This window comes from Amyelois transitella, chromosome 11 (genome assembly GCF_032362555.1).
Source record: "Amyelois transitella isolate CPQ chromosome 11, ilAmyTran1.1, whole genome shotgun sequence".
NCBI lineage: Eukaryota > Metazoa > Arthropoda > Insecta > Lepidoptera > Pyralidae > Amyelois > Amyelois transitella.
Genome location: NC_083514.1, coordinates 9,042,503 through 9,069,244, shown reverse-complemented (window position 1 = coordinate 9,069,244; position 26,742 = coordinate 9,042,503). Strand labels below are relative to the sequence as shown.

The window sequence follows — 26,742 nt, the reverse complement described above, 5'->3', positions numbered from 1 at the left end:
AAGATTTTTAGGAACCTCTGAATTTGTAATTAAGCAAATAAAGACATTTGAATTTGTTAAATTGGTGGATTTAAAGTAAATAAATAATAATACATTACACAGATTGAGCTAATCTCCAAGTAAGTTCGGGACTTTACGAGATACTAACTCAACGATAGGTACTATATTTTATAATAAATACTTTAATAGATAAACTTCCAAGACCCAGGCTGATTAGAGAAAAGTGATTTTTCGTTGATTTTTAACTAATCATTTTTGCAATGTTTAAAAAGCATTAGGGCAAAAGACTTTTTCCGTTCTATCTTTATGTACCATGCGTTATTTTTAGAATACGGGTACCTTGATGTGAAGCAAACCGCAGTACCGGACGTTCCAAATAAGACGTTTAATAATTACATCCGCTTACATTTCTGGCAGAAAATCTCGATCGAAACATATCCTATTTTTGGATAAATAACCAAGGATATAAACACCGAATTAACAAATATACTTACTGGTGACGTTTAATGGTCAAAGTAGGTAAATATTAGTTTTATAAATTTTTAATTTGTTTTATAAATTTTTTAAAGTTATCTTACTGGAAGACTGGAAGAGATTGCTTTAGCGGTAAGTCCGCCTTTGTACCTCATTCCCTGTGTTTTTTTTCTTATGGCGCAATATGATCTATCATATAAAAGTTAACTTATAAAGTTGAACATGAAAGATTTTAAAAGAACAAATTAGCGGAATCACGGACTCTAAACTCAAGACTGAAATTACACCACGAAACAAGTCGTCGTCTTTTTCGTCATGTCTGCTTCTTTTCGGTTAACTAGGTTTCTTTATAAAAAGTAGCAGTGGTTGAACGGAAGGCATCCGAGTTCAAAAGTATGATACACAGGTTTAAATCCTTCCACGTTTAACTGACTTTTGTAGTTAGTTTGATAACGAATGATAACAGATGCTTTGACAGTATGAGAAAACATCGTGAGAAACCTGCACAATCGGAAAAACTGGATGTACATATATTAAATTAACCATAATCAATTACGAACTAATCTACTATCTATAAATTTTTTAATCATCTCTTATTTTCTCTACATACATACATACATAAAATCACGCCTCTTTCCCGGAGGGGTAGGCAGAGACTACCTCTTTCCACTTGCCACGATCTCTGCACACTTCCTTCGCTTCATCTTTCATTTTCTCTAACCTGCGATATTTAAAAAAACGCCACAACATCTTCAATTTCTTAACACACAAAAATCAGACAGAAAAATAAGATAAAAACATAATACATCAGCACCGAAATTAGTATGCCTATTCATTTCATTCATTTATTACGCTGTTGAAATAAGCACGTTTCCTGAAATGACATAAAATCCCTGACAATTTCGTAACAGCTATTACACTCGGAGAAAATTGAATGTTCTCAGTAAAATTTTACTACTTTCCATATTTATTGTCGACGGGAATCGATCATTTAATGTTAGTTTCGGAGTTTATGAGGCATTTCATACGCAGCGCTAGGATGACGGTCACATATGAAAATACTGTGTTTTAAAAACTTTTATTTTAAATGTATCAGTTATAATATTTTATAATCAGTTTCATACATTTTGGTTTGTTCAGGACAAGACATGTTATATTGTTGATTACAGTTGTGTCATTCAGAATGGAAATAAAATGATTCAAACATTATAATATACATTAATTATCAAAGAAATGAGTTAGTAGTTTATGTATGCGTAAGAGTAATTTGAACCTTCGCTTCATTCTTTTTTATTCGCTATACCTACATATATATATATACCTATACATATACAACACCTTTCACCTCGAGAAGGTATGTATATGACGCAATGCAATAATGAAAGTAATGTAAACTTTATATTATTCCCATCGATGTCCTAAAAGACAACTAAGAGAGGGGCTAATAACCTTGTCATTAATCTTGACGGCGATGGTCTAGCAACCTGTCACTATTTGAATGTCTATTTCACAGATGAATGTGGACTTGTCAAGGCTGTTAACTCTGTCTATCCCGCAATGGATAAAGACGTCATAATATGCATACTTACAAACATAATCACGTCTATATCCTTTGCGGGGTAGACAGAGCCAAGACCATTAGGCCACGACTAGCTGTTTGGCTTAATGATAGAATTGAGATATAATATGTATGTACTTATATACTATGTTTTGTTTTAACTCATGTGCGAAATATGTTTACCAGTGTTTGTTTCCAAGAGTGTGATAAATGATGCCCATTTTCTTCACTCCCGTAGCGTGACAAATTAGTGCGTGATTATACCGGTTCTTCTTATAGGATAATGTTCTAATGTTACTTTGTGTAGGTAAAAAAAAAAAAAAAAAAAAACCTTTATTTACTCCACAACAAGATGGCCTAAAAATACTTATTATCTCTGATAAATATACCTGTGGACAATAATCGTTGTGGAGATCTGGTGCCTACGCTAGGTGTCAAAAGAACCTGTATTGCAGGTCACCAGGTCCCCCGCCCGGTATGACACAATAAACGGTAACTATAAGTGACTAACTTAAGGTTATACAATTCTGCAATTTAAGAGTTTTAGACATTGAAAAATTTAAACTAAGTACGGGAGCCAAAATCATACAACAAGTAAACAAAATAGTTAAAGTTATGTAACTAAACTACTTATTCTTAAAAAAACTAAAATTTAAAGTAATTAAGTATCTAAACTAGATTGGGTGATCCCACAAAAAACAACTCAGAGTGTGATGAAATACATTTGTGTTAGAAACAAAGTCATATGAGCAATAGCAATAACAGTAACCATAATGACAAACAGCATAGTAAGAAAATATTGTGCAATTAGACGATTGGGTGTAGTAGTTCTTCTGTCTGATCATAAGTGCGTTGCATCAGCCAACTGGATACAGTCCCTTTACACGAGAATTTGTTAAGATTCACTATTGAGAGTCTAGTATTAAGGTTTCTATACAAGAGCGGACCTAAAAATCCAAAGAATCTATGGGAGAAGACTGTGTTATATTTTGGAATAAGAAGAATCAGCCTACGTCTTTGCAGGATAGCAGGCGTGTACGTTATTACTGAATGATACCGCAAAATAGTATATAGAACAAAAAGCTGCCTAATAGTGAGAACTTGCCACAATTTGTAAATTTCAGAGGTCGGATAGCGATATGGTTTGAAGGCACCAACTTTAAGGCCGGGACTCCACCAAAGCAGAGATGTGTGCGGTGTGCTGTGTGCTGTGCGAGAAGAGATGTTTTTCAGCTCGCGGGACTCCACCAAAGCGGAGATGTGTGCGGTGTGCTGTGTGCTGTGCGAGAAGAGATGTTTTTCAGCTCGGGTGCGGGGCGTTGAGTGCTCAGTACGCATTCTGACACGAAAGGCGGGCGAGAGGGGGGAGGGTGACATCGCTCACTGCACGCCGCTCACATCTCTCGTCTCCACTGCGCGTCGTCCGCGCACAGCTCACATCTCCGCTTCCATCGCGACATACAAATATTACACATCTCCGCACAGCGATCTCCACTGAAGCTGAGCGGAGAGGAGACGTGTCAATAACTCAATTCTATTAGTTGTTTAAAAAACATCTCCTCTCCGCTCGTCTCGTCTCCGCTTTGGTGGAGTCCCGGCCTAAGAATAGCTCTTTGAGCTCTTTCCAGAGAAATGAGATGATTGGCCGTTGTACCTCCCCAGGCGGTGATACAATAAGTGACGACTGATTGACAAAGGGCGAGATATGTCATTTTGAGAATTTTAAAATCAGCCACGGAACGCAATTGTTTAAAAACATAAATCAATTTACGAACTCGAGATGACAAAATAGAAATATGTTGTTCAAATGTTAATTTACAGTCTACTGTGACACCTAAATACTTAACAGTAGTGGCTACATTCAGAGTTGGACAGACGCAAGTACCAGACTCACAAGTGGGCGATGATTGGTTATGCCAGACTAATTTTAGTGTATTGGTATTGGGGAGGTTTACATTTATAATTCTGTAGCACAGGCAAGACGTTTTGGCAACATTCAATGTTAGCAAGTTATATTTTAGCCACTCATTGACACGATTTAGCCCTTTCTGTGCAGATTGGTATACTTTCGGCCACGATTTACCAGTAAAAGTTAGAGCTGTATCGTCCGCATAACAAAGGATACTACCATCTTCAAGGTCGAGGTTGCATAATTCATTAATATATACTAGAAACAAGCTTGGGCCTAATATGCTACCTTGTGGTACACCGAAGGACACATTCTGGTCATCGCTGGTATATGAGCCTAGTTTGACACGTTGAGAACGATCACCGAGGTAGCTTCGGAAGAGTTTAAGTTGGGTACCTCTTATCCCCAAGGTTTCAAGTTTCGAAAGCAGCCTTGGAATGGAAACTGTATCAAAGGCCTTCGCGAGATCGAGAAAGACCGTGAGACATTTCAGTTTACTGTCAAGAGCGTTGGAAACCGAGTCAGTGAGAGCATCGACCGCCTGGGCAGTAGAACGTTTAGCGCGAAATCCGAATTGTTGGTGTGACAGAAGATCATTTTGTTCAAGGTACTGCATAAGGCGTTTATTAAGTAGGCGTTCTAGAATTTTGGACAAAACGGGTAAAATAGAAATCGGGCGATAATTTTCAACCGAATTCTTACTGCCAGACTTGTGAATTGGGAGGACTACGGCAATTTTGAAGACACTAGGGAACACTCCTTGTTCTATACAGAGATTACACAAGTGTACTAAAACAGGAATAAGCTTTATTTTGTGAGTTTTTATTATTGATGGTGAGATGTTGTCCCAGCCTGCAGCTGCGTCAAATTTAAGCGAATCGATTAGTCTCATAATCTCATTATCGTCAGTGAGTTGTATAACAAAAGATTGTGATCTGGATGGGCTGATCCTTTGAGGTCCGGAGGGGAGTCGATTATTAGAAATGTTACTGGCCAAAGTTTCTCCCACTCTGGCAAAATATGAATTGACATGATTGACTGAGTCAAGAGGTGTAGATTTAAGAATTAGAAGTTCTTCGGATCCTGAGGTAGTTTTATGTGTATTGGTGATGTTCCTAATTGATTCCCAGATTTTTTTCGGGTTCTTACCAGCTTTTGTTAGCTCTTGTTTGTCAAATGCTCTTTTAAGTTTCTTTATTAAGTTAACTAAGAAATTGCGGTATCTTTTATATGTTAAAAGTATAATTTCGTTGTTAGGATTTCGTTTTACTTTTCTGTGTAATGCATCTCTGTTATGCATACAGCGTAAGAGCCCTGGAGTTATCCAGGGCTTAATAGTGCGTTTTCGCCGAGATATAGCAATACATTTAGAGTTATTTAGTATGCATTCAGATAGAGATTTAGTCAGGAAAGAGGCAACGAAATTAGGGTCACTAGAGTTGAGAGCAGGAGAAAAATCCAAATCATTGATATCATTAGCAACAGCCGAATGATCTATAATTAACTTAGTTTTGGGAATGTTGGTATGAGTACGCTTAGTGGATAAAGCCAACATAATAGGAGAGTGGTCAGTTATCTTAGTATCAAGGACCCAAGAGAGTGCAGGCAACTTAGTCCTGACTATTAGATGGTCAATGCAGCGATGAAGTCGGGTGGGAAATTTATGAGCTGGTAGCATTTCATGAAAAGCAAGCAAATCAAGATATTCAGGACTACGAACATCATCATTATCATCGGCTATGTTAATATTAATATCTCCTACAAGAATAATGTTTAAAAAATTTGAATATTTAGCAATAAGTGAGTTTAAGGAGTTCAGGAATACGGAAATGTTTTGAAATGAAGGAGAACGATATATCGCGATGATTAATGTATGCTTACCAATCTTTACTAACACACAGTTAGCCTCACAAATAAGGGGCAATTCGACTTCAACTTCATCAAAACTTTGACTGACATAAACCACAACTCCGGCATTTTGGTTGTCATTGTTTGTACTTTTGTAGTAATTATAACCATTTATGGGTGGGATAAATGGATTGACTGCTAACCAGCATTCAGTTAAAACCAAGACATCAATATTGATATTCATCCTTGCAAAAAGTGTTTCAAGTTGTGGTAAGTTGGCAGAGATACTACGTATGTTCTGGGAAAAGACAGTCAGACTTTGACCAAAACTGGTTAGGTCGTTTTGAACGTCTTCCGGTTGACAAAATTTAGCCTCGGCTACTTTTAATTTGTCAATTTTATCTATAACATCTATCAATGGATTGAATCTTAAACATTTGAAATAACAATGGTCTGGGAAAGAGTGATGATATCTGTATAATAATCAATCTAGGTTCTCGAGCAGAGTAGGACATCACTATACTGTTAAGATATGTTTGTAGTGTATATTGTGGGAAAAGTTTACTTAAGCTGTTAAAGGAAACCGTATAGATAGAATATATGCAACATGTATGACATAAAATATTTAAATTATAAAACATAATATATGAGAGAGGTAGAGTTAAAGGACAAAATAGGTCACTGAGCGAACCAGATAGATGAACAACAACCAATAATTCTTCAGAAACTAGTCATGTGTCAGTGTGGATATTATTGAGGTCTTTTTCAGTATCAATGCGGATCAGTGGACCCCTTTCCCTATGTCGCATGTACCCTGCCGTAGCTGGTCCAACAAAAGGCAAACTTATTAGAGGCGGCAAAGGCTCTTGCAAGGTGGTAAAGCCTTTTAATCTTAGGTGAGAGGTACTCAGAGATGTACACAGGTTTGGAAGTCCCAACTAAACCAAGATTAGTAGTTGAAAATTTAGAATTTGGTTTATGTTTATTAAATGATTTAACCGCATTAATTACATCATTTTTAACTACAACGCTATTCAGATCAACCACAATATGTTTGTGTGCGCCTGGCTTAGATTTTGTTCTATATACATCCCTGATGTCCGCAGAGTTTAAGGGAACATTGAGGGACTTACCTGCGCTTCTGACGAGTTCCACCAGTTGGGTCTTGGTTTCACCTTCCGACTGGGGGACTCCTCGTATCTCAATCGAGGCAAGCTTTTGGTTACGTTCTAAGTTATCTAATTTATTTTCTAAAGACTGGATGTATTCTCGATCTTTTTTTCGTTCCATTTCCAATAAAGAGATTCTCTGGGTCATGTCTTCAAACTTACTGGACATAAACTCCATCGAGAAACGAATGTCCGCATTTTGACTCTTAATTTCCTCCAAGGTAGACAGCATGGTATTATGCTTTATGTCCTGGTCAAGTTTCCAAGACCTGAACATATCAGCGAAGAGTTCTTTTAAGTCTTGGGAGTCATCCCTAGGGCGCTTGATGGCGCGTTGGGTAATATTATCACATGAGGACCCCGCAGGGGATGTATGATAGGCATGGGCCTCTGTCAGCGTAGCTGTTATGTTCGGAAGTGATCCCGATGCTGGGGTTTGAGGAGGGGTACGCTTAAGCATTGCGCAAGATGCAGACAGAAAAGCCAATACGAAAATCTTTATATAGGTACTTACTTATGTTATGCTTTGTATTATGCAGGTGTGTCAGTCTACCAATCGTCAATCAATCGGTTATTCCATTCAAATACCAATTACACAAAAATTAGGTGAAAGAAAATTCAAAATACGCTTACCAAACAATTTAGTGTGATTATCTATTACATACAGATAGTGTCTAGAACTTTAAGCAAAAATAATCTTCATGGATGTCGTGAAAGGCGGCTAAGGGAAAGGTTAATAAACATGGAATTCTTCTTGTAGGCCAAACAGTTAAGCCAAACAGCTGAGCATGGCCTTTTATTATTTCAAGATTGTTGGCACTGTCTACCCCGCACGGGATATAGACGTGTGAATGACGTATGTATGCTGTCATTATGAATGAATATGGAACTTCCAAATAATTATCTGGAAGAGATTGCATAATCGTAATTCGATAAGACCTTTTAGCGCATCATCGAATTTATAGGTCACATCAGATTTGTACTGATTTTATTGCGTTTCATTCGCACACTCGTATAATAATCACGTCTTTACCCCTTACGGGGCAGACATTGAGCTTTTTCTTTATTGCTGTGCAAATACTTCTTCCTCTTCCTCCTGGCTTTAGTGCCTCCACTCTGGAGAGGAGCCCAGGGTATGCCTTTGACCATGGATCCTGGATAAGGTTAGTCAGGTTGCTAGCCCATCGCCTAATAAAAGAATCCCAAGTTTCTAAGCCTATCCCTTAGTCGCCTTTTACGACATACACGGGGAAGAGATGGAGTGATCCTATTCTTTTTTGTATTGGTGCTGGGAACCACACGGCACGAATACTGTATAATATAATGCATATTTTTTTGCGTATCCAATGTTAGTAGGGCGGACACAACCTCAACCTATATTGACGATAGACACAAATTAATTAAATTGCTATGTGACACACCGCCGCCCATTAATAAGCCATCGAGGGTGATATTCATTTAATTAACGTTACAGTATCACGGTGATTAAATATTTTAGATAAGTGAATCGATCCAAACGATGACTATAAATTTGACTAAATATGCTTTGGTGTGGTGAATTGCAAACTTAACATAAAACACACTCTGCAGTGTAGTTTGTTCCGCCGCTTCGTCTACACATGCGCTTTGGAAGCGGTAGTAGTTACAATTAGATTTAAGTGATGCGACATCAATAAGTGAAACCTTGTATCCAATTTTGAAAATAAATTTATTCTATTCTATTCTACTGTTAATAACTTACCAAAATACCCCATAGGACCCACTATCATCTCTTGCATCATAACTTCCATTCATTAGCCACATAAAATTTTAAACAAAGTAAACAAATCACGTGTGGATGGAAAGGTCGGAGTGGGAAGACCTATACGAACGTATCTTGATCAAATTAAGGACGTCCTGGTAAAGGGTCAGGTCAAAAGTACCCGAAACGAAGGAAGCGAAGGAAGTATGCAGATATCGTGGCAAGTGGAAAGTGGTAGTCTCTGCCTACCCCTCCGGGAAAGAGGCGTGATTTTATGTATGTATGTATGTTAACAAATTACCTACTGTAAGACAAATGCAACTCTGCGGTCGGGAGATCTGGAGGCCTAAAATACATGTTCTGCCTAGTTCGGGCTCCACTCCACGCCCTTTGTTCCTCGTTAATAGTTGTAACCATCCTGTATTTTTTTACATACATACATACATATAGTCACGTCTATATCCCTTACGGGTTAGACAGAGCCAATAGTCCCGAAAAGACTGAATGGTCACGTTCAGCTGCTCGGCTTAATTATTCTAATTGAGATTTTTATTATGTAGGTATGTATTTGTATCTGTATCTGTATTTTTTGGTGGAAAATAAAAAAAAAATATTTATTCTAGTATGATTAAAAATATTTATTCTAGTATGACTTTTTTGATGTCTTAAAAGGCGACTAAGGGATAGGCTTATAAACTTTGGGATTCTTTTTTTAAGGCGAGGCGAGCTAGTAAACTGCCACTATTTGAACTCAATTCTATCATTAAGCCAAACAGATGAGCGTGGCCTATCAGTCTTTTCAAGACTGGTGATGGTGGCTCTGTCTACCCCGCTAGGGATATAGACGTGGTTATATGTAGGTATGTTTTTTTTCTCGCTTATTTGCCGAGTAAGTACCTAAACCAATCGACCACAGACGCACTTCCTTAATCCGATATTGTAGTGCACGTTTATTTCAAAGATACTAAAAATAGCATCTTTAAAGGTAAAAGTAATAAATAAATTACCCTTTGTGCAGACTTAATAGAGTTTTAATTCAATTGTGTTTCCTTCGCGGGAGTTAGTATTCCGCGGGTTAGCCGCTTAAATTGAGAAGGAATTTTCTATGAATAAGTAAGTCAGACAAGGACGTACAATTTGGCTATTATTAAATTTGTTCGCTTTGAACTCCATTATTTAAACGTCGAGATTTACCAGAGATTTATTTGTTTGATTAAGCATATTTAGTTTTTTGTTTTAGCATATTTTGATTAAATAAATCAGCAATCATTTGACTTACCTCATGAAGGATAATGTGAACATTATAGCTACTTGATGAGGTAATTCAAATGATTCATCAAATAATCAAATTGATTGGCATTGGTTGACTGGTAAATAATGTTTTTAGGATTAAGTCCGCCAATTGTGCTATATACATATTTGTATTTTTTACGTTAAAGTATAAATAAAAATACATTTCCGTAAGTCCTATGATAGAAACATTACCTACTTAAAGCTTTTGCAAGTCGTATAGGCGCCAGATGGTATCTTATAGAATAATGCCTTTAGGTCAACATACGAGTACTTCTACATACATACATACATATGATCACGTCTATATCCCTAGCGGGGTAGCCAGAGCCAACAGTCTTGAAAAGACTGATAGGCCACGCTCAGCTGTTTGGCTTAGCGATAGAATTGAATATAGAAATGCAAATAGTGACAGGTTGCTAGCCCATCGCCTAAAAGAGGAATCCCAATTTTATAAGCCTATCCCTTAGTCGCCTTTTACGACATCCGTGGGAAAGAGATGGAGTGGTCCTACTCTTTTTTGTAATGGTGCCATATTCTATCATCATCTATTGGTATCATATTTCTATGTTTCCTACGTCAAAACAATTAATTCACTTTCACTTACATCCTTGCCCTGTGCTTCACGACCAACTAACATCGTCCGAGTGACAGATGTGGCATAGATTACAAACTTTTCTACGGCCGTGTGACCCCCATCAATCGCAGCCCACGCCACCTTTGGGGTATTTGTATTTGGGAACACGGGGACTTCCCAAATTGCCGAACTTCGAACTTATGTCCCGTGTAACGTAGTGGAATGGCTAATCACTGGACCCTCGATTTCGATACACTATGTGTGTAATTGAATGATTTGTTGTTGTTATTATTCTGTAGTTAATACGAGTATGAAACTCGTGTGGTTATTGGCATCAATAGGAAAAAGAATAGTACCACTCCATCTCTTTCTTTCTAGGCTTATAAACTTGGGATTCTTCTTTAAGGCGACAGGCTAGCAACCTGTCACTATTTCAATCTTAATTACATCATTAAGCTAAACAGCTGAACGTGGCCTATCAGTCTTTTTAAGACTGTTGGCATGGGATATAGACGTGCTTATATTATGTATGTATGACACTCTTAATACCGTTGCCACATTTTTTCACTCTCGGAGATTCTACAATATTCCTGAATATCCAACCTGCCTATATGTATAAATATATGTATTTATTTATACATACACATATCACGTCTTTATTCCATAAGGGGTAGACAGAGTAAACAATGTCAACAATATTGAAAGTCCTCGTTCAGCTGGACGAAACCCAAGTTTATTAGCGTTTTGCTCGATTATTGATGCTATATTATATATAATCTTGTAATTTATATTTTAACGCTAAAGCTATAGCTTTCGTTATAATAAAGTATCACTGTTTTGCACAAATATCAGTTAATTATTTCGCAAAAAAATAAACATAAACGCACTTCATTTACCCTTTCCCGATACCCTTTAATGTTAAAAGTTAACATTTTATTAATAAATAAAAGTCGGTTTTATTATGATACAAATAATGCAACTCTTGAGCTAAATAGCTGCTCGCCTTCGCGTTAAAAGTTGGAAACTTTGTTATGTCCAATTAATTGTTAATAAACTACATTGTGGATGGGGTAAGTGTTGCAAATTAAAAAGTGGGTTTGTTGAAGTATGTTTTTGTTAAATTCTGTACATTAAGTGTGTTTATTCCTCTTCTAGAATAGAACAGATTTATTTAAAAAAAATTGGAAACCAGGTATCGCTTATTGACGTCATATCATTTAAATCCAATTTTATCTACTAGTTTAAATTTTTAGGTAATTTTATCTAGGGAATTTAGGTAAAAATAACGAAATAATGTGCCGTGTGGTTCTCAGCACTACAAAAAAGAATAGGATACCCCATCTCGTTCCCACGGATGTCGTAAAAGACAACTAAGCAATAGGCTTGTGAACTTGGGATTTATAAGCCTATTAGACAATGGGCTATTAACCTGTCATTATTTGGATCTCAATTCTATCATTAAACCAAACAGCTGAACTTAGCCGATAGGCTAGACTGATAAGATTGATTAGTCTTTCCAAGTCTGTTGGCTTTTTCTACCCCGCAAGGGATAAAGACGTGAAAAAAAATCACGATATACCGTTGGCATACTTTTATTGATATAACGACAGCAAATTGCACACATTTTTTCCATTGACGTTAATTACAAGGCATTGCATCATTTATGTACAATTATTTTACAATTACAAAAATAATACGCTTATAATTATTACAATGTCGTCTACATAAAAAAGTACTTTCGACAATGGGCTCAGAGTTCCCATGGAACTATAATTGACGTAAATACTTTTTTTAAAATATATTTACACTATTAAAATTATTTACATGTTTTAAATACTTTATAGCTATTAATTAGATTTACATTTCGTATACTAAATAGTTATATTTGTGATTTTTACATGTTGACAATGAATATTTTAATATTTATAAACACTACATATATTTTTTGTATTAACAAATTTAATGTACACAAATTAATAAATTTATGTGATTAATTATCATGAAGGTCAATAAAAAAATGTACATTAATGATAAGAAAAATTAGTACAAAACGAGTACATATCCAAATAAATAAATACATAGATTTTTTCATAAATATTCTCATATGAGAATAATATTAGATCCGTCCAAACTTATTTCAATTCAAAATGAAGATTTTTAATTAATATTTCTCGTAGTGTTTTTTTTTTGGAAAAGTTAGACATATTACTGGTAATACTGGTAATGAAGCGAGGTTGGTGGCTGTGAGTCTGGTTTTCTGAAACAAAAAGACAAAACAATTAAATTACGAACCATAAGTTAATTTGCCAGGCGAATTTCATCAACACCAATTTCGTCTATTTCGTCGTCAATTACTTTTTCAGCTCAAGGTTAAACACAATTCAGTATATGAAAACAAATGTGTAGGAAATGAATGTGTGTTATATGAGTGGAAAATAAAAGCGAAATTCTCTCTCCTATACAACTAAGATAACACAAATTATCTTAGTTGTACCCTCCGCCGAAATATCCGGGGCTTGGGGTCCGCTTTTCGAGATTTTCTTTCCACTATGTCCACTTCGCGTCATCTTCAGTTTTATGACCATTGAATTGAATTGCACGCATGTCGTCCTTAGCAAAAATTCAAGCCAGGATTTTTTCGGCCTACGGATTCAACGGAGGCGGCATATCCAAATATTTGACAAAAATAATATTTTAAATTCACGTATTTTTATGTTAGATCTTTAATTTAGATTTTTTCCTGAATATCCAACCTATCTATCATTTCAAAATGTCTTTATTTTACAAAACTATTACATCTTTATCACCTTCGAGAGAGAGAGACACAATGTCGACAAGGATTGAAAGGCCTCGTTCAGTTTCATGATCGAATTGAGATTCAGATAGTGACAAGTTGCTAGCTCCTCGCCTCAAAGAAGAATACCATGTTTATTAGCCATTTCCCCAAAATATTAACAATTTTTGAATAATTTGATGCTTTATTTATTGTTGGTGGTAAGTTTTCCAACATGACCTTCGAATCGTACAGGATTTTTCCTACACATTGCAATGCATCTTCACTCATTGCATACGGGTCACATAAATTTACATACCTACTATATGGTATGGGAAGATGGTCAAATTTATAACTCCGGCGAGTGTATAAAACCTTTGGTTACCGAATACCAAACTCCCATTTTGTAACTCGTTAACGATAGCAATATTATGTTTATCCTGTGGCAATCTAACGCCCGGTGCAGAGATTAAAAATAACTTTTATTCACATCATGTCCGAACTCAATAGCAGACTCGATATTTTATCGCCTATAAATATTTATAGAGTGGAACGAATTTAGTATTTTTATAGACACAGTCATACTTTGCGGAACATCAACAATAGTATATTTTTACTATTGAATTTAAGTAATAGTTTTCAATCATATCGTAAACCTGCTAGAGTTTTATGTCTTTATTCAAATGGAACAAGCTGTTTTTATTTCACCTTTTTCACAATAAGTATTACTTTTGTGAATCACAATTTCGGAAGATTCCTGTTTTTTTTTTTGATATATTTGGAGTTTGGAGATAATTCAATAACTAATTGTCCTTCACACACAATCGATCAACAATTTTCTGGCCAGATGATGAAAAAACGTATCAAAGAAAATGTTTATTCAACTTATGAAATTTAAAAACTATTTTAGACTATTGGCATCTTAAGATGACCATTGCAACATCGACTGAAATATTCATTTTAAAGCGTCTTCTTCATGTTGCGTAAAATATCGACCTAATTTATTTTAACGAAATACAAGGACATCCTGAATTAATTTCAATAACACTTCAAAATAAATTTTGATAAAGATTTCTCACTCATCTTTGGGGTTAGCCAGTTTTACTTTCAGTTGTTTTCAGAGGCTAAGTCAGTCATTATCTTGAGGTCTAAAGGACTTGTAAATCACTTCTCTATAGTGATGCATGTATACAAAATAACAAATGCGAAAATTAAATAGGTAGCATAAATACCTCGGACTCTTAATAAATTGTATTCTCCTAAAGATAGTAGACGTCAAACAAATTGCATGTACATTAATAATTCTGTTATCTGGCCGCTTAGTAAAAGGAGATACAACATAATTTTTTCCATCGTTACACGCGGATGTAGCAGGTAACACAATTTATTACACTCATTTGTATGGCTTATTTTAGTGTCTGTGGTCGTTATACATTTTTTGAGCAAATTATTTAATAATATGAAGTAGCTATAATTTGGTTAGTATTAGTTCCATGACAAAATCACTAACCTTGGCCCTGGTTTGATCGTTGCGATTTCTCCGGTAAATATTTGTAAGGAAAACTAAAATTTATCTCAAGTACTTATAAAATATATTAATGTACTTTTTTTTCGACCGCACCAATTACAATATCAGTTTGGTTTGAAGGTTCGACTGGTACGGTTTCCTCGTCTACCTATTGTACATTATATTAAGTGCAATAAGGTTCAAATTAATAAATCAAGCTTACCATTACAACTACAACACCGAAACAATTGGCTCTTTATCCGATGTAGTTACTGATTTATCCGCCAACATGTACATATTTAAGCAGTCTTCATTAGGACTTGGATTGCCCTCAGGCTTGTCATCAGGACTGATATTGTCTGCTTCCTCATCTTCAAATGGTTTAAGCTTCTCATTGAATTCAATTTTATATCTAACGGAAGGCATTTTATTTACAGTTGACGTTAAAAGTGACTCCTGAATTGTATCGTTTCCATTACAAGTCTTTTCTGAGCGAAAAGCTCCGGTTCTTTCTGATTGATTACATTTCCTTTTACTCTTCGTTACAAACGCTCCTAAGCACGGGAGTATTTGCTTAAATTCCTTCCGGAAATTCTCATTGAGCCATGCATACAAAAACGGATTATAGCAAGTGGAAGACATTGCTATGAAGTGAGCTGTGAAAAATATCACCATGTAATACGTCCACGTTTCAGTCAAGGAATAAAAGTCACTGCTTATATTAATCAAGTTCAGAGGCAGCCAAGAAAATCCGAATATAGCTACCATTGCTATAAGCATTCTATTTGTTCTTCTCTTCCTTTCTCTCTCTGCGTCTTCTTTCTTACTGTTTTTACTGCCTGGTCTTGATTTTAATCTATCATTTAGTTTGACACTAACACAGGTGTAACAGAAGGCCATAACTATGAAAGGAACAACAAATTGCATGATAGTCGTGACAGCACCAAACGCCTTATGAATTTGATCTGACGGCCATTGCTCGTCGCAGTAAATGTCTTGAAGAGCCATATAATAGCCGTAAGGGAATGTGACTGACAACGCAAAAATCCAAATGAAGACAATAAGCCCGATACAGGTTTTAATTTTCATCCGAGGTTTGAATGGATAAATGATGACGAAGTATCTATCTATAGCTATCGAAGTTAGGGTTAAAGTGGAAATGTAGATGCTGCAGCCTTGGGCATAAGGCATGATATGGCATAGCAGACCGCCAAACACCCATCTGCCAAGAAACGTGTAAAGAGGAGTAAATGGTACAGCAAATACGCATAAGAGTATATCGGATAACGCGAGGTTCGTGATGAAAAGATTAGTGACGGTTTGCATAGCTCGGTTCCTGATCACTGCGTAACATACTAGGGCATTGCCGAAGATTCCTACAACAAATATTATGGCGTATGCCGTACAAAATAATGCTTGAACTGCCTTGTTTTCTATAAGATCGGTGACGTTTGTATTTTCGAAGCCAGTAAGATTTGTGTCGTTGCTCGTCCATTCTACGGCTGGCATATTTTTTTCTATTCTTAACTTGGCATCATAAACCAGTTGTATCTGTTATAATCATATTGTTTTAATAGCTGATGTTTTATTTTTACATCGATTTTATTGTGTTTCATAGTGTTTCAGTAATCGTAGTTCTGTTGGCAATTATGGCGTCATAATTTTCTTTCTTATTTATTTTTATGTTTGTAGTAGGTCGGAGAAGCTGGTTTTGTTCTTTAGCTCATTTTTCTTCTTAAGAAGATATCTGGAACAAAATAAAATAAATATTAGTATATCTATTTCTGTAAGAACAAAAAAGGCAAAATCAAGATCCCAGGACAATCCCACAGGACCATAGTCTCGGTCAAAAGCTAGTTGAATTAATAAAATGAAAACTTGATTGACAAAGCTGTCAACGGTTTCTGCTAAAGCCACTGTAGATATATGTATTTCCAAAATTCTGTGCTCAATCTGAAAACTTGTTAAATAAGATCTTTCAGTTTATCAGTTTTAAGTGCTTTGAACGCTTAATAACTATTTTACCATATCACAAAAATCTGAACAAAAGGTGAAATTTTCTGTTTCTAAAAGTGATTTCTTCAGATTATTTTCATTTTTGAGCTTCAATCAAGAGATTTAATCTAAGGGTCAGTTCATTACTGAGACTTATGGAAAACAATTAATTTAATTGGCGCCTTGCAATTACCAAAGAAAATAAAGCTTTAAGAGGAAACTCTGAGAAGCATTTATTCATACAAATGGTTTTTCTGTTTCTTTTATTTCATTAAATTGATTTAGAAATTCATAAAGGGAGTAATTGATGATAATGGAGCCTGTTTTTTAATTGGATCACGTCATATGAATGCATTTTTCTCTTCACCGCTTGGGGACCTCTTATAAGCGCGCGCGCACCAAAGACCTCCACCTTTGGTCTACTTCAGCCCTCATCGTAGCTCGCTATCCTAAGGCAGCTACTGGATCTCGTGTCTATAGCTAAACCTACGCCCTCTTAAAAATTGTAAAACTAGTCCTAATAAAGTCGTAGTGGTTCCCGTTTTGCTTTAACGCCACAAAAGTATTTAAAATTCATAAATAAATGTAATTTTACAAAACATAGAAAATTACCAAAGATTACGAAATATTGAGTAAAAAAACGTTCTTTTATCAGATTATGTAATTGTGAGTGATAATGAGTATATCAATACAATAAATATGAACAAACTCGTGGCGCATGCTAATCGTGCCAACGTGTAATGAAATCGTAACAAATACGCTGTTTCCCCGAAACGAAATTCACAATTTTATTCACTCTCTTTCATCAAAGCGTATTTCCAGTAACATCCGATTTTCTTGCTCAAAGAACGGACTTGGTAGAAAATTATGTACTAAAGTGATCGGTTTAATGATGTGCCTTTGTAATATTACTACTTACACGAGATTTTACTATTTTTTAAGGTTGACCGGTTGATTAAGACGTATATCGACGTATGTAGACGTGACTATATGTTCATGCGTGTAATGCAATAAACTAATCGGGTGATAACATAAAGTACGCTACCAAGAAAAATAAAGAAATTATAATATTTACAGTCTAGCCACCAAGGTAGATACTGCTGTCATTAGAATAAAAATGCATCATTTGTTTATCTAACAAAGAAAAAAGAAGCAATTCTCAGTTTGCTCTTTTTTCCGTTTAGCCCAATTAGCCCAATCCAGTGGCGGCAACGTGACTATTTAAATTTGACCCTTAAAACTAACCGATAGAGTAAAAACCGAAGAGTTTTATTTTAACTCTGAAATAGAACTAGATTACGCCTGTAGCTTTGTCCGCGTAAAAAAAACATATATGTATTTCGTTTCGGTGGTCGATTGGGTAAGGTGGTTGGTTAATATACGTGTGGTACAGGCACAGGTTCGAATCTCACCCCAAAAATGTACATTATTTTGAATACTAACCGAAGCTCTTACGGTGAGGGAAAAACATCGAGAGGAAACCTGCATTCAGACAACTGGATGTGTAACCATGATCGATATAAGCAGGTTAGGTTCCCCTGCAAAGGTTGCGGAGGTCAGACGGGAGTCGCTTCATGTTAAAACCTGAGCCACCCAATCCAGGATCCATGGTGAAAGGCATATCCCGGTCTCCTCTCCAGAGTGAGGATGTAGAGGTTATTGAGAGAATGAGAATACAGAAGCAGAGGTAAAGAAGATTCAGATTTCACGTGTCCAATATCATTGGAGTGAAACTCTCGAAATATTCAAACATTATTCAGAATAATATTCTACATCACTCAAAACTGTTCTACGTCATTTCGGTCGCACAAAATGGTCCAGATATTGGAATTTGTAATATTGAATTCCGCCTCGCAAATGGACGAATACGCCAGGTATTACAATGTATCGGATCGTGCTTCCGAGCGTACTTGTTCATAAGATTTCTAGAATAACTACGTTTGTAGGAATGATAAGCCAAACAGCTGAATGTGGCCTTTAAATTTTTCAAAACTGTAGTCTCTGTCTACCTCGCAAGGGACGTACATATTATATGGACGTTAATATATTAGTACCCGGTTTACCGAGCTTTGCTCCAGAGATGGCGCTGATATAGTTTCTTAAAACGCGGTTTTTAAAATGTTTATATATCTTGGGAACCGAGCTTTTCTCGAACCTAGGACCTTGATAAATCGATTCCTTGAGCCTAAAAGCCCCTAATCTGTAACTTTCATGAAAATATACAAGAATTGCTCGTTTAAATATATTACATATTATAATCAGTTCATTTTTAAACGACCTCTTATATTTGTACCGGAAACCACACGGCACCTTATTTCAAAAAGTGTAGGCAATTCAAATTACAATTCAATAAATCGAATACGCAAAGCAACCTTGTAGGTATTTCTATATCTTCCTAATGCACTCTCCCACCCCAAACTCTTATCAAGGCATTATCATTTTTATCGCGGGGCAATAAAACTCGAAATCGTAATGTGTATAATATGCAATGACGTCACTGCATATCGTTCGGATTATTTAGTGCAATAAAAGGCTTGTACCATTTGGCTTCGTGTACAAACATTATTGATGATAAGATAGTAGCCTACCATATGTTCAGTTTGGTTGGACAAGACTAATAAAATGTATAGGAAGGTCTGACTGTCAGGTTGGTAAGTAGTGAGTGATATGATGACTCATATCTGATATGATGACTCATATCAGATGAGCGACTCTCATCTGACCTCCGCAACCTTGCCAAGGAACTTACCCTTTTTGGATGGTATGATTAAATCTGTCTAGATGTGCAGGTTTCCTCACGATGTTTACCCACACCCTTGACTAGTAATTACCTTGGTGCCGTGTGGTTCCTGGCAATTATAAAAAAAGAATAAGACCACTCCATCCCTTCCACGCCTTCACAATTTATCAATTTTCGTACATCTATACTAATATTATAAAGCTGAAGAGTTTAAACACGTACTCTTTCACATCGGATATATTAACCACTCGACCATCGGCGCTCTTGTTAAAATCTTTAAAACACTGAAATTGTATAACGTTACACGTATAAAATGCGAACACGTTTTTCCCATATATTGTCGGTAGCGATTTAATAAACGAAATATTGTTTCAAGGAAAACGATTTCTTGAAACGGTTGTGTAAAATGTACAGCGTTATTGGGTTCTTTGTAGCAAGAACAGCTATTATGTGTTTTGCTTTCTTTAGTCGCTAGCGAAAATTCCATAATTTACCCAAAAACATATATAATAACCAGTTGTAAATAATAAAACAAAATTTTAAATTATCGATTATACGACATACATATCTTCACGTCAATATCCCTTGCGGGGCAGACAGAGCCAAATTTCTTGAAAAGACTGAATGGCCACGTTCAGCTATTTAGCTTAATGATAGAATTGAGATTCAAAACGTGACAGGTTGCTAACCCATCGCCTAAAAGAAGAATCCAATTTATAAAACTAAAGGAAGATCATTGTATTAAATCTCCAAACGTCCTAGATAAAATAAAGGTACGTTACGTGCGCGTTTAATATCTGTTTTTTTTTTAATTATTTATAAATAAGTTATTACAATTTTTATTAATTAATTAAATTATTGCTATTATTATAATTTTATACCTTGTACATATTAACTAAAATCATACGAAATATTTAATTATAGGTAAGTATATGTACAATACGTTTGTTTGCGACGTGGGTTTTATAATTATTTTGAATCAATTGGCGGAAGACAAATATCAACATTCTGTGAAGGCAATGGAGTTTAATTAGCATAAAAAGGCAATTTTGAACAGGTCTTTGTAAGGAAGGACTCAAAAAGCACATACATACATACATATGGTCACGTCTATATCCCTTGCGGGGTAGACAGAGCCAACAGTCTTGAAAAGACCGAATGGCCGCATTCACCTATTTCGCGTAATGATAGAATTGAGATTCAAATAGTGACAGGTGATAGTGCTAACACATCGCCTAAAAAAGAATCCCAAGTTTGTAAACCTATCCCTTAGTCGCCTTTTACGACATCCATGTGAAAGAGATGGAGTGGTCCTATTCTTTTTTGTATTGCACTTAACTCTTATGGGATAGAAAGAGTCAACTTGTGATGTTTAGGTAAAACGCCGCAGGTAAGGATGATGTGAGATATTTTAAAAATTCATAGAATATCGACAATCTTTATCGGACTAGTTTTACAAATTTTTAAGTGAGCTGGTGACACGAGACCCAGCAAGTAGCCGCCTGAGGACAACGAGCTATTTAATTAATAAGTAATGAGGTAACAAAAGAAATTATGATTGACAGTGCCAGATTTCTTAGCCGTGGTTGAATTTAGCTATAATCCAAGTTTTTTAGTCTATGTCTTTTTTAAAACGGGACAAATTACACACATTACGTTAGTTTTTAAGTAAGTTCGACACTTGTGTTACGTGATACTAACTTATCTAGATAAACATCCAAGACCCAGGCGCATCATACTTTTGACCAGAATTGAAGCAACGTCTAATTATTAAAACAAATGCTACAATATAGATGAAATAAATAGTTATTTGTAAAGGGATCTGCATAATTTTGTGTATATCCATTTAAGCAGCCAGCAAAGGACGTATAATTAAAATGATCCCTTTAAATTTCCTTTGCCATATTGGACCGGATCTATTTTGCCGAAAATGGAAACAATAGGCGAAATTATGTCGAGAAAGCGATTTGTTTTGCCAAAATATACCTTATTACTACTTGGTAAGATTCGTCTGAAATTACTACCAGAAAAGGTCATTTTTCTCAAAATATTGTAATGAAGGTAAATTGCTCCTTAGCCTTAAATAAGAGGGTCTTTATAAACTCGAGGTTTGAACTTGGGTTAATTTTAATCACAGCTCCAATTGTACAATTTTCTATTTAAAATGTAATAAAAAAGGGTAAGTTAGTACGAATTGTGTTTGCAATTTTCACGTTTTGCCGTATTTTATGGGCAATTGTTGTGAGTTATTGTATTTTTTCGGTTTTTCTGCTAGCTTGTTGTCGTTTTAGGAAAATGGAATATATAATCCCACCAAAAATATTTTCAACAAAAAAAAAAAAAATTGCCAAGACGAATTATTTTACCCAAATAAAAAAGTTATCAGATCTCATATAAAGCCAAGCTCTCAGGAATATATGCCATCTAATCTACACGTGCTACACTACACTTTCTGAAGTAAAATCTTGTAAAGAAAGCACGCATAGATCAACAGTCTTGGCTCTACATGAGATCTGACCACGTCTAAACATATTTTAATTAAGTTCAAAAATTTCAGTTCCAGAAAGCACCTACCCCAACAATTCTAACATTTAATGAGTGAGTCCTTGTCAGTAACGATATCTTTGTTATAAAAGCTGTAACATTCACACTTTGTTATTTTTATCTTGATATATTTCACTATTAAGCATCATCCAAACCATTAAGTAACGCAAGTTTAAAAACAGCGAAACATTTCGAGAAAAGGTGGGTAGTGCCTTTGCGCTTCGCTTGGCTGGTCTTGGCGGGGCCACTACAGTGCCCCTTAGATTACAGAAGCAACAATAAAAATTCATTCTACGTCGTGTCTAAATTGTTATTATTATAGGTATACTGACATTAAAAATGATCACGAGCCCAGAGGGATGAGGTCATTTGAAGGATATTCATGGGGTCAAAACCATTATGAAGGGCTCCTAAATACTATAAGTGGGTTGATCGCGCCTATAGAGATATCTCCCTTATTATGCCATTGAGCTACATGAATCTACCTTTTAAAGCTGGCAAACTATTATATTCCAATTCAAACTAATATTATTTAATTCTGCCAAACTTTCCTATTCTAATCCAAACTAATATTATTTAATTATAAAATTAGGTTTGTTTCTTGTCTCTTTACGCGTTATCTATTGAATATGACATAGGGTACTAATGTAAACTCTAACTCCCGTGGGATTTACAAAAAAACCTTAATACTTTTGTAGGTTAGTAAGCCCCAAATTCGCGCGTGTAAGTGGCGCTAAATTCGCCCGGGCTAATCTGCGGGTAAAAGCTAGTTAATATTTTATATGCGAAAGTTTGTAAGGATGTGTGCGTGTTTATTAATCTTTTCATGTTTAATTTTTTTTTACTCTGAACGGATTTTTATGTAATTTAATACATGGAGAATATATAACCTGAAATAACTTATAGGGACCTTTTATATCGAAATTCAACGCGAGTGATGCCCCGGGGCGCAGCTAGTTATTATTATAAACGATTATATCCCATTCAGACTACGGTCTCTATTCAACTTTTACCAAAATTACATTCAAACTTTACTACTACCAAATCACAAACAAACACGTGTATTATGTATGGATGTTTATGACCTCGACTTGTTAAAAAAAGTAACGAATGTTTCAAAATGGCCTTTAGTTGAATAAAATGGCACTCAAAAGAGTGAATAGCGACCCTTTTGCTTTAACTTGGAGGTCGTTCGGGTGAACTGAATAGGAAATTAACAAAAAAATGTAACATCTCTCTTAGCAAATGTACCCTTCACATTTTTTCTTATGTATATTTAATTCAATAGCGTATCGCGTTGCTAGGGGAAGGATTGGTTATCATTACAATGCTGTTTTTATTTAAAGGATTTAAGTTAAAATTCGTTTTTAGGCAATGGGCATCCTGTCACTTTTTGAATCTCAATGCCATACAGCAAACGTGGTCTTTGAGTCTTTTCGAGCATGTTCGCTTTGCCTTCTCCGTAAGGGATAAAGACGTGATAATATGTATTTATTATTATTATTAAGACTCGAATGCCACATTAAGTTGGGCGGCTTTATAGTGGAAATTATATTTTGAGGTTAGTAGATTATTGGGCTATCGCCTAAAAAACAATACATTATTCAGATTTAATTACATAGTCTTTCCCTCAGATAGGTCAATTAATAAATTGAGTAACTTGAGATGAGAGACTACGTTTTTCTTTGATAACAACAAAATTTCTGAATATTATGTTCTGTGAATTCTATTCTTATCAACTCTTTCAATCAGCTCTGCTTTATAAATATTTTTTTAATGCTAGTATTTTGTCGTTCACGGAAATTGAACTGAGATATTTTATTAATGCTTTTTTTTTCCCTGGCGGCTGTACATTTCTTTGATATTTTCCCTTGTTTTAAGCACTTCCGTAAAGGGTTTTTGATGCTAAGTCTTTAAAAGGTTTTGACGTTTATTTGAATGTTAATAATAAAGATGAGTTTATACTCATTTTATGGAAGGTACATAATAATTGATATAAATATTTTTTTTAAAGGCGATTAAAGGATAGGCTTATAAACTTGGGATTCTTCTTTTAGGCGATGGGCTAGCAATCTGTCACTATTTGAATCTCAATTCTATCATCAAGCCAAGCTGAACGTGGCCTATAAGTTTTTTCAAGACTGTCGGGTCTGTCTACCCCGCAAGGGATAGATAGATAGTATTATTTGATTTGCTACACACAATTAACAATTTCATATGAAATACAAATTAATTAGGGTGTGAGTTGCAGCAATACAAAAAGGTCACAACTCAACGGATATAGACGTGACTATATGTATGTATGTATGTAGTTTTAGATTTCTCTTCAAAGCTTACCTAAGTATACAATTTGAGACGGTACGTAGACAGACTGAAAGGGCATGTTTCCCTTGATTGACTTGTATTGACTACTACAATCTTGAGCTTCATTTGTGAGCATATTGAGTAGGTCAACATCAATTTTTATACCCCTAAGTGATAAGGATCCACCCTTAACATTTTTTTTTAACTAGAAATTACTTAAAAATTATTTATATGGCAAAACAACGTTTGCCGGGATAGCTAGTAATAATATAAAAACAGGTGAAGATCTAATTTTACGTTACAGTAGTAGCTTCAGATTCTACAAAAAACATCTTCTTTGTATCAAGAGTCGAAACCTTTGTTAAGGTAAGTAGAGAATAATTGACAGTTCAATTACTGAATATTGTATTTCAATGAGATCTTTAGCTCCTTTCATTCAAATATATATCACGCTGGCACTGCTGTCTAGGGCAATTTATATTCTTTTGTGAGGCAATAAAACTGGTCCATATTTTTTATTGAGAAATTATTGTATGTATGTGTGCAGAGTGTTATGGACATAAAGAGTACTTGCTTAAAAAGAAAAATAAATGTAAATTTTTTTATTAGGGTCACCGCTGTTTACATGATTACATTGTAAAAAATACACTCACAAAATTATATTGGCATGATGATTAATTATTGTTTTATTAATATAGTTCCTTAACATCTAAAACGTTGGTAAAATAATCGCATGAATAAACAAAAAAAAAACAAACTGCCTGAGATACAACGAATATATAGAGATATAACACATTATTTGACCAAGTCCGAAAAGTCTCTAACAAAATGATACTTAATTGTGACGTCACAGCTTAATATTTTGTTCGCATTATGAACTTTATTTGTTTGGCATCTAACTCAATTATTACGTTTATAAGAAAATGAAATTTATGGTAAATGATGTCTTAATAAAAGGTATTATTAAATAATTTTGTTTTTTTAAATACACTTTGTCATCCTATTTTGAATGAACCTAAGGTGTCAATATTAAAATAAAAAAAATGACGTTATGAATTTAATTGTATGTACTTTATCATGTTATTAACTTATTTTTACTGTCTCCCTAGACCCAGTAATTTGGGTTGTCCGTTGAATTATCGGACAAGAGTACCGGTTTTTTTTTCAGAAATGTCCTACTTATATTTAAAATTCTCGAGTCACAATGTTCGTTTTCGTACTCCTCCGAAACGGCTTGACCGATTCTAATGAAAATTTGTGAGCATATTGAATAGGATACTGAGAATCGGCCAACATCTATTTGTCATACCCCTTAGTGATAAGGGTTGTCCACTCTTAACATTTATTAAATTATTTATAAGGCAAAACAACGTTACGGGACAGCTAGTATAGTAAAAATAAAATATTTAACTTTTTCATTCAGAAGCCACTCGTACAATCGCGTAAATATTTTTTTCGTGTAATCTCAAATCCAATTAGAAAGATCTCTGGGGCGTCAGTAATCAATTTGAACTTTCAGAATTTTAATTACTCAGTCTTTTGTTCCTTGAAATTTTGATATTCTTTTTTCCAAACCTTTCTCGCCTTTTCATTTACTGGAGTACTTCACGGAATCAATTTTACATTTTTTTCATTTTAACATAATTTAACTTAAAACGTCGCGTGCACTTAGGAATATAAATTGTCAAGCGAAATAAGAAGCCAGAATCACGGGTAGTTGAAAGATGTAGTCTCTGCCTACCCCTCCAGGAAAAAAAAGCGTGATTTTATGTACTTATAATTAATTAAAGCGCTGTCTATGACCGTGAGAGAGCTGTGTGCTTTGTCACTACACAACGCAAGAGAGTTTCCTACGCTGGTACGACCACGTCTTGCGAAAGCCTTCCAGATAATTGCTTGGGGAACAGATGTCTGGCCACCTCCGCCGGGTCCAGGTAGAAGGGGCAAGCCGGAAAGATCCTGGCTTGACGTCGCGATAGATGATATAAGTGCCAATGTTCTTGAAATAGAAAACACTGCGAACCGGACAAAATGAAAGGAAAAATGTCGAAAAGCGACCCTAGGCTCTCCAACTCTCTCCCATGGATGTCGTAAAAGGCGACTAAGAGGTAGGCTTATAAACTTGGCATTCTTCTTTTAGGCGATGAGTTAGCAACCTGTCACTATTTGAATCCCAATTCTATCTTAAAGCCAAATAGCTGAACGTGGCCTATCAGTCTTATCAAGCCCGCAAGGGATATAGACAAGTGAATATATGTATGTATGGACCCTAGGCCCCGAAGGAATGTAGCGGAAGGTGCAACTGGGTGCAAA

The 26,742-nt window shown here is 35.3% G+C and overlaps 2 protein-coding genes across 2 annotated transcripts in view; both read right to left on the bottom strand.

Moving 5' to 3' along the window:
• LOC106136704 (SUMO-activating enzyme subunit 2) overlaps nt 1-26,742 on the bottom strand; it is a 283,092-nt gene that overhangs the window by 123,947 nt on the left and 132,403 nt on the right. The window lies entirely within an intron of this gene.
• LOC106136709 (prolactin-releasing peptide receptor) overlaps nt 12,143-26,742 on the bottom strand; it is a 36,919-nt gene continuing 22,319 nt past the window's right edge. The window contains exons 2-3 of the mRNA XM_013337337.2: nt 15,070-16,593; nt 12,143-12,823 (exon numbers count right to left, since the gene is read on the bottom strand). Of these exons, the coding sequence (XP_013192791.1) occupies nt 15,078-16,355 (1,278 nt within the window). The 5' untranslated portion in view covers nt 16,356-16,593 and the 3' untranslated portion in view covers nt 12,143-12,823; nt 15,070-15,077. The remainder of the gene's footprint in view (nt 12,824-15,069; nt 16,594-26,742) is intronic.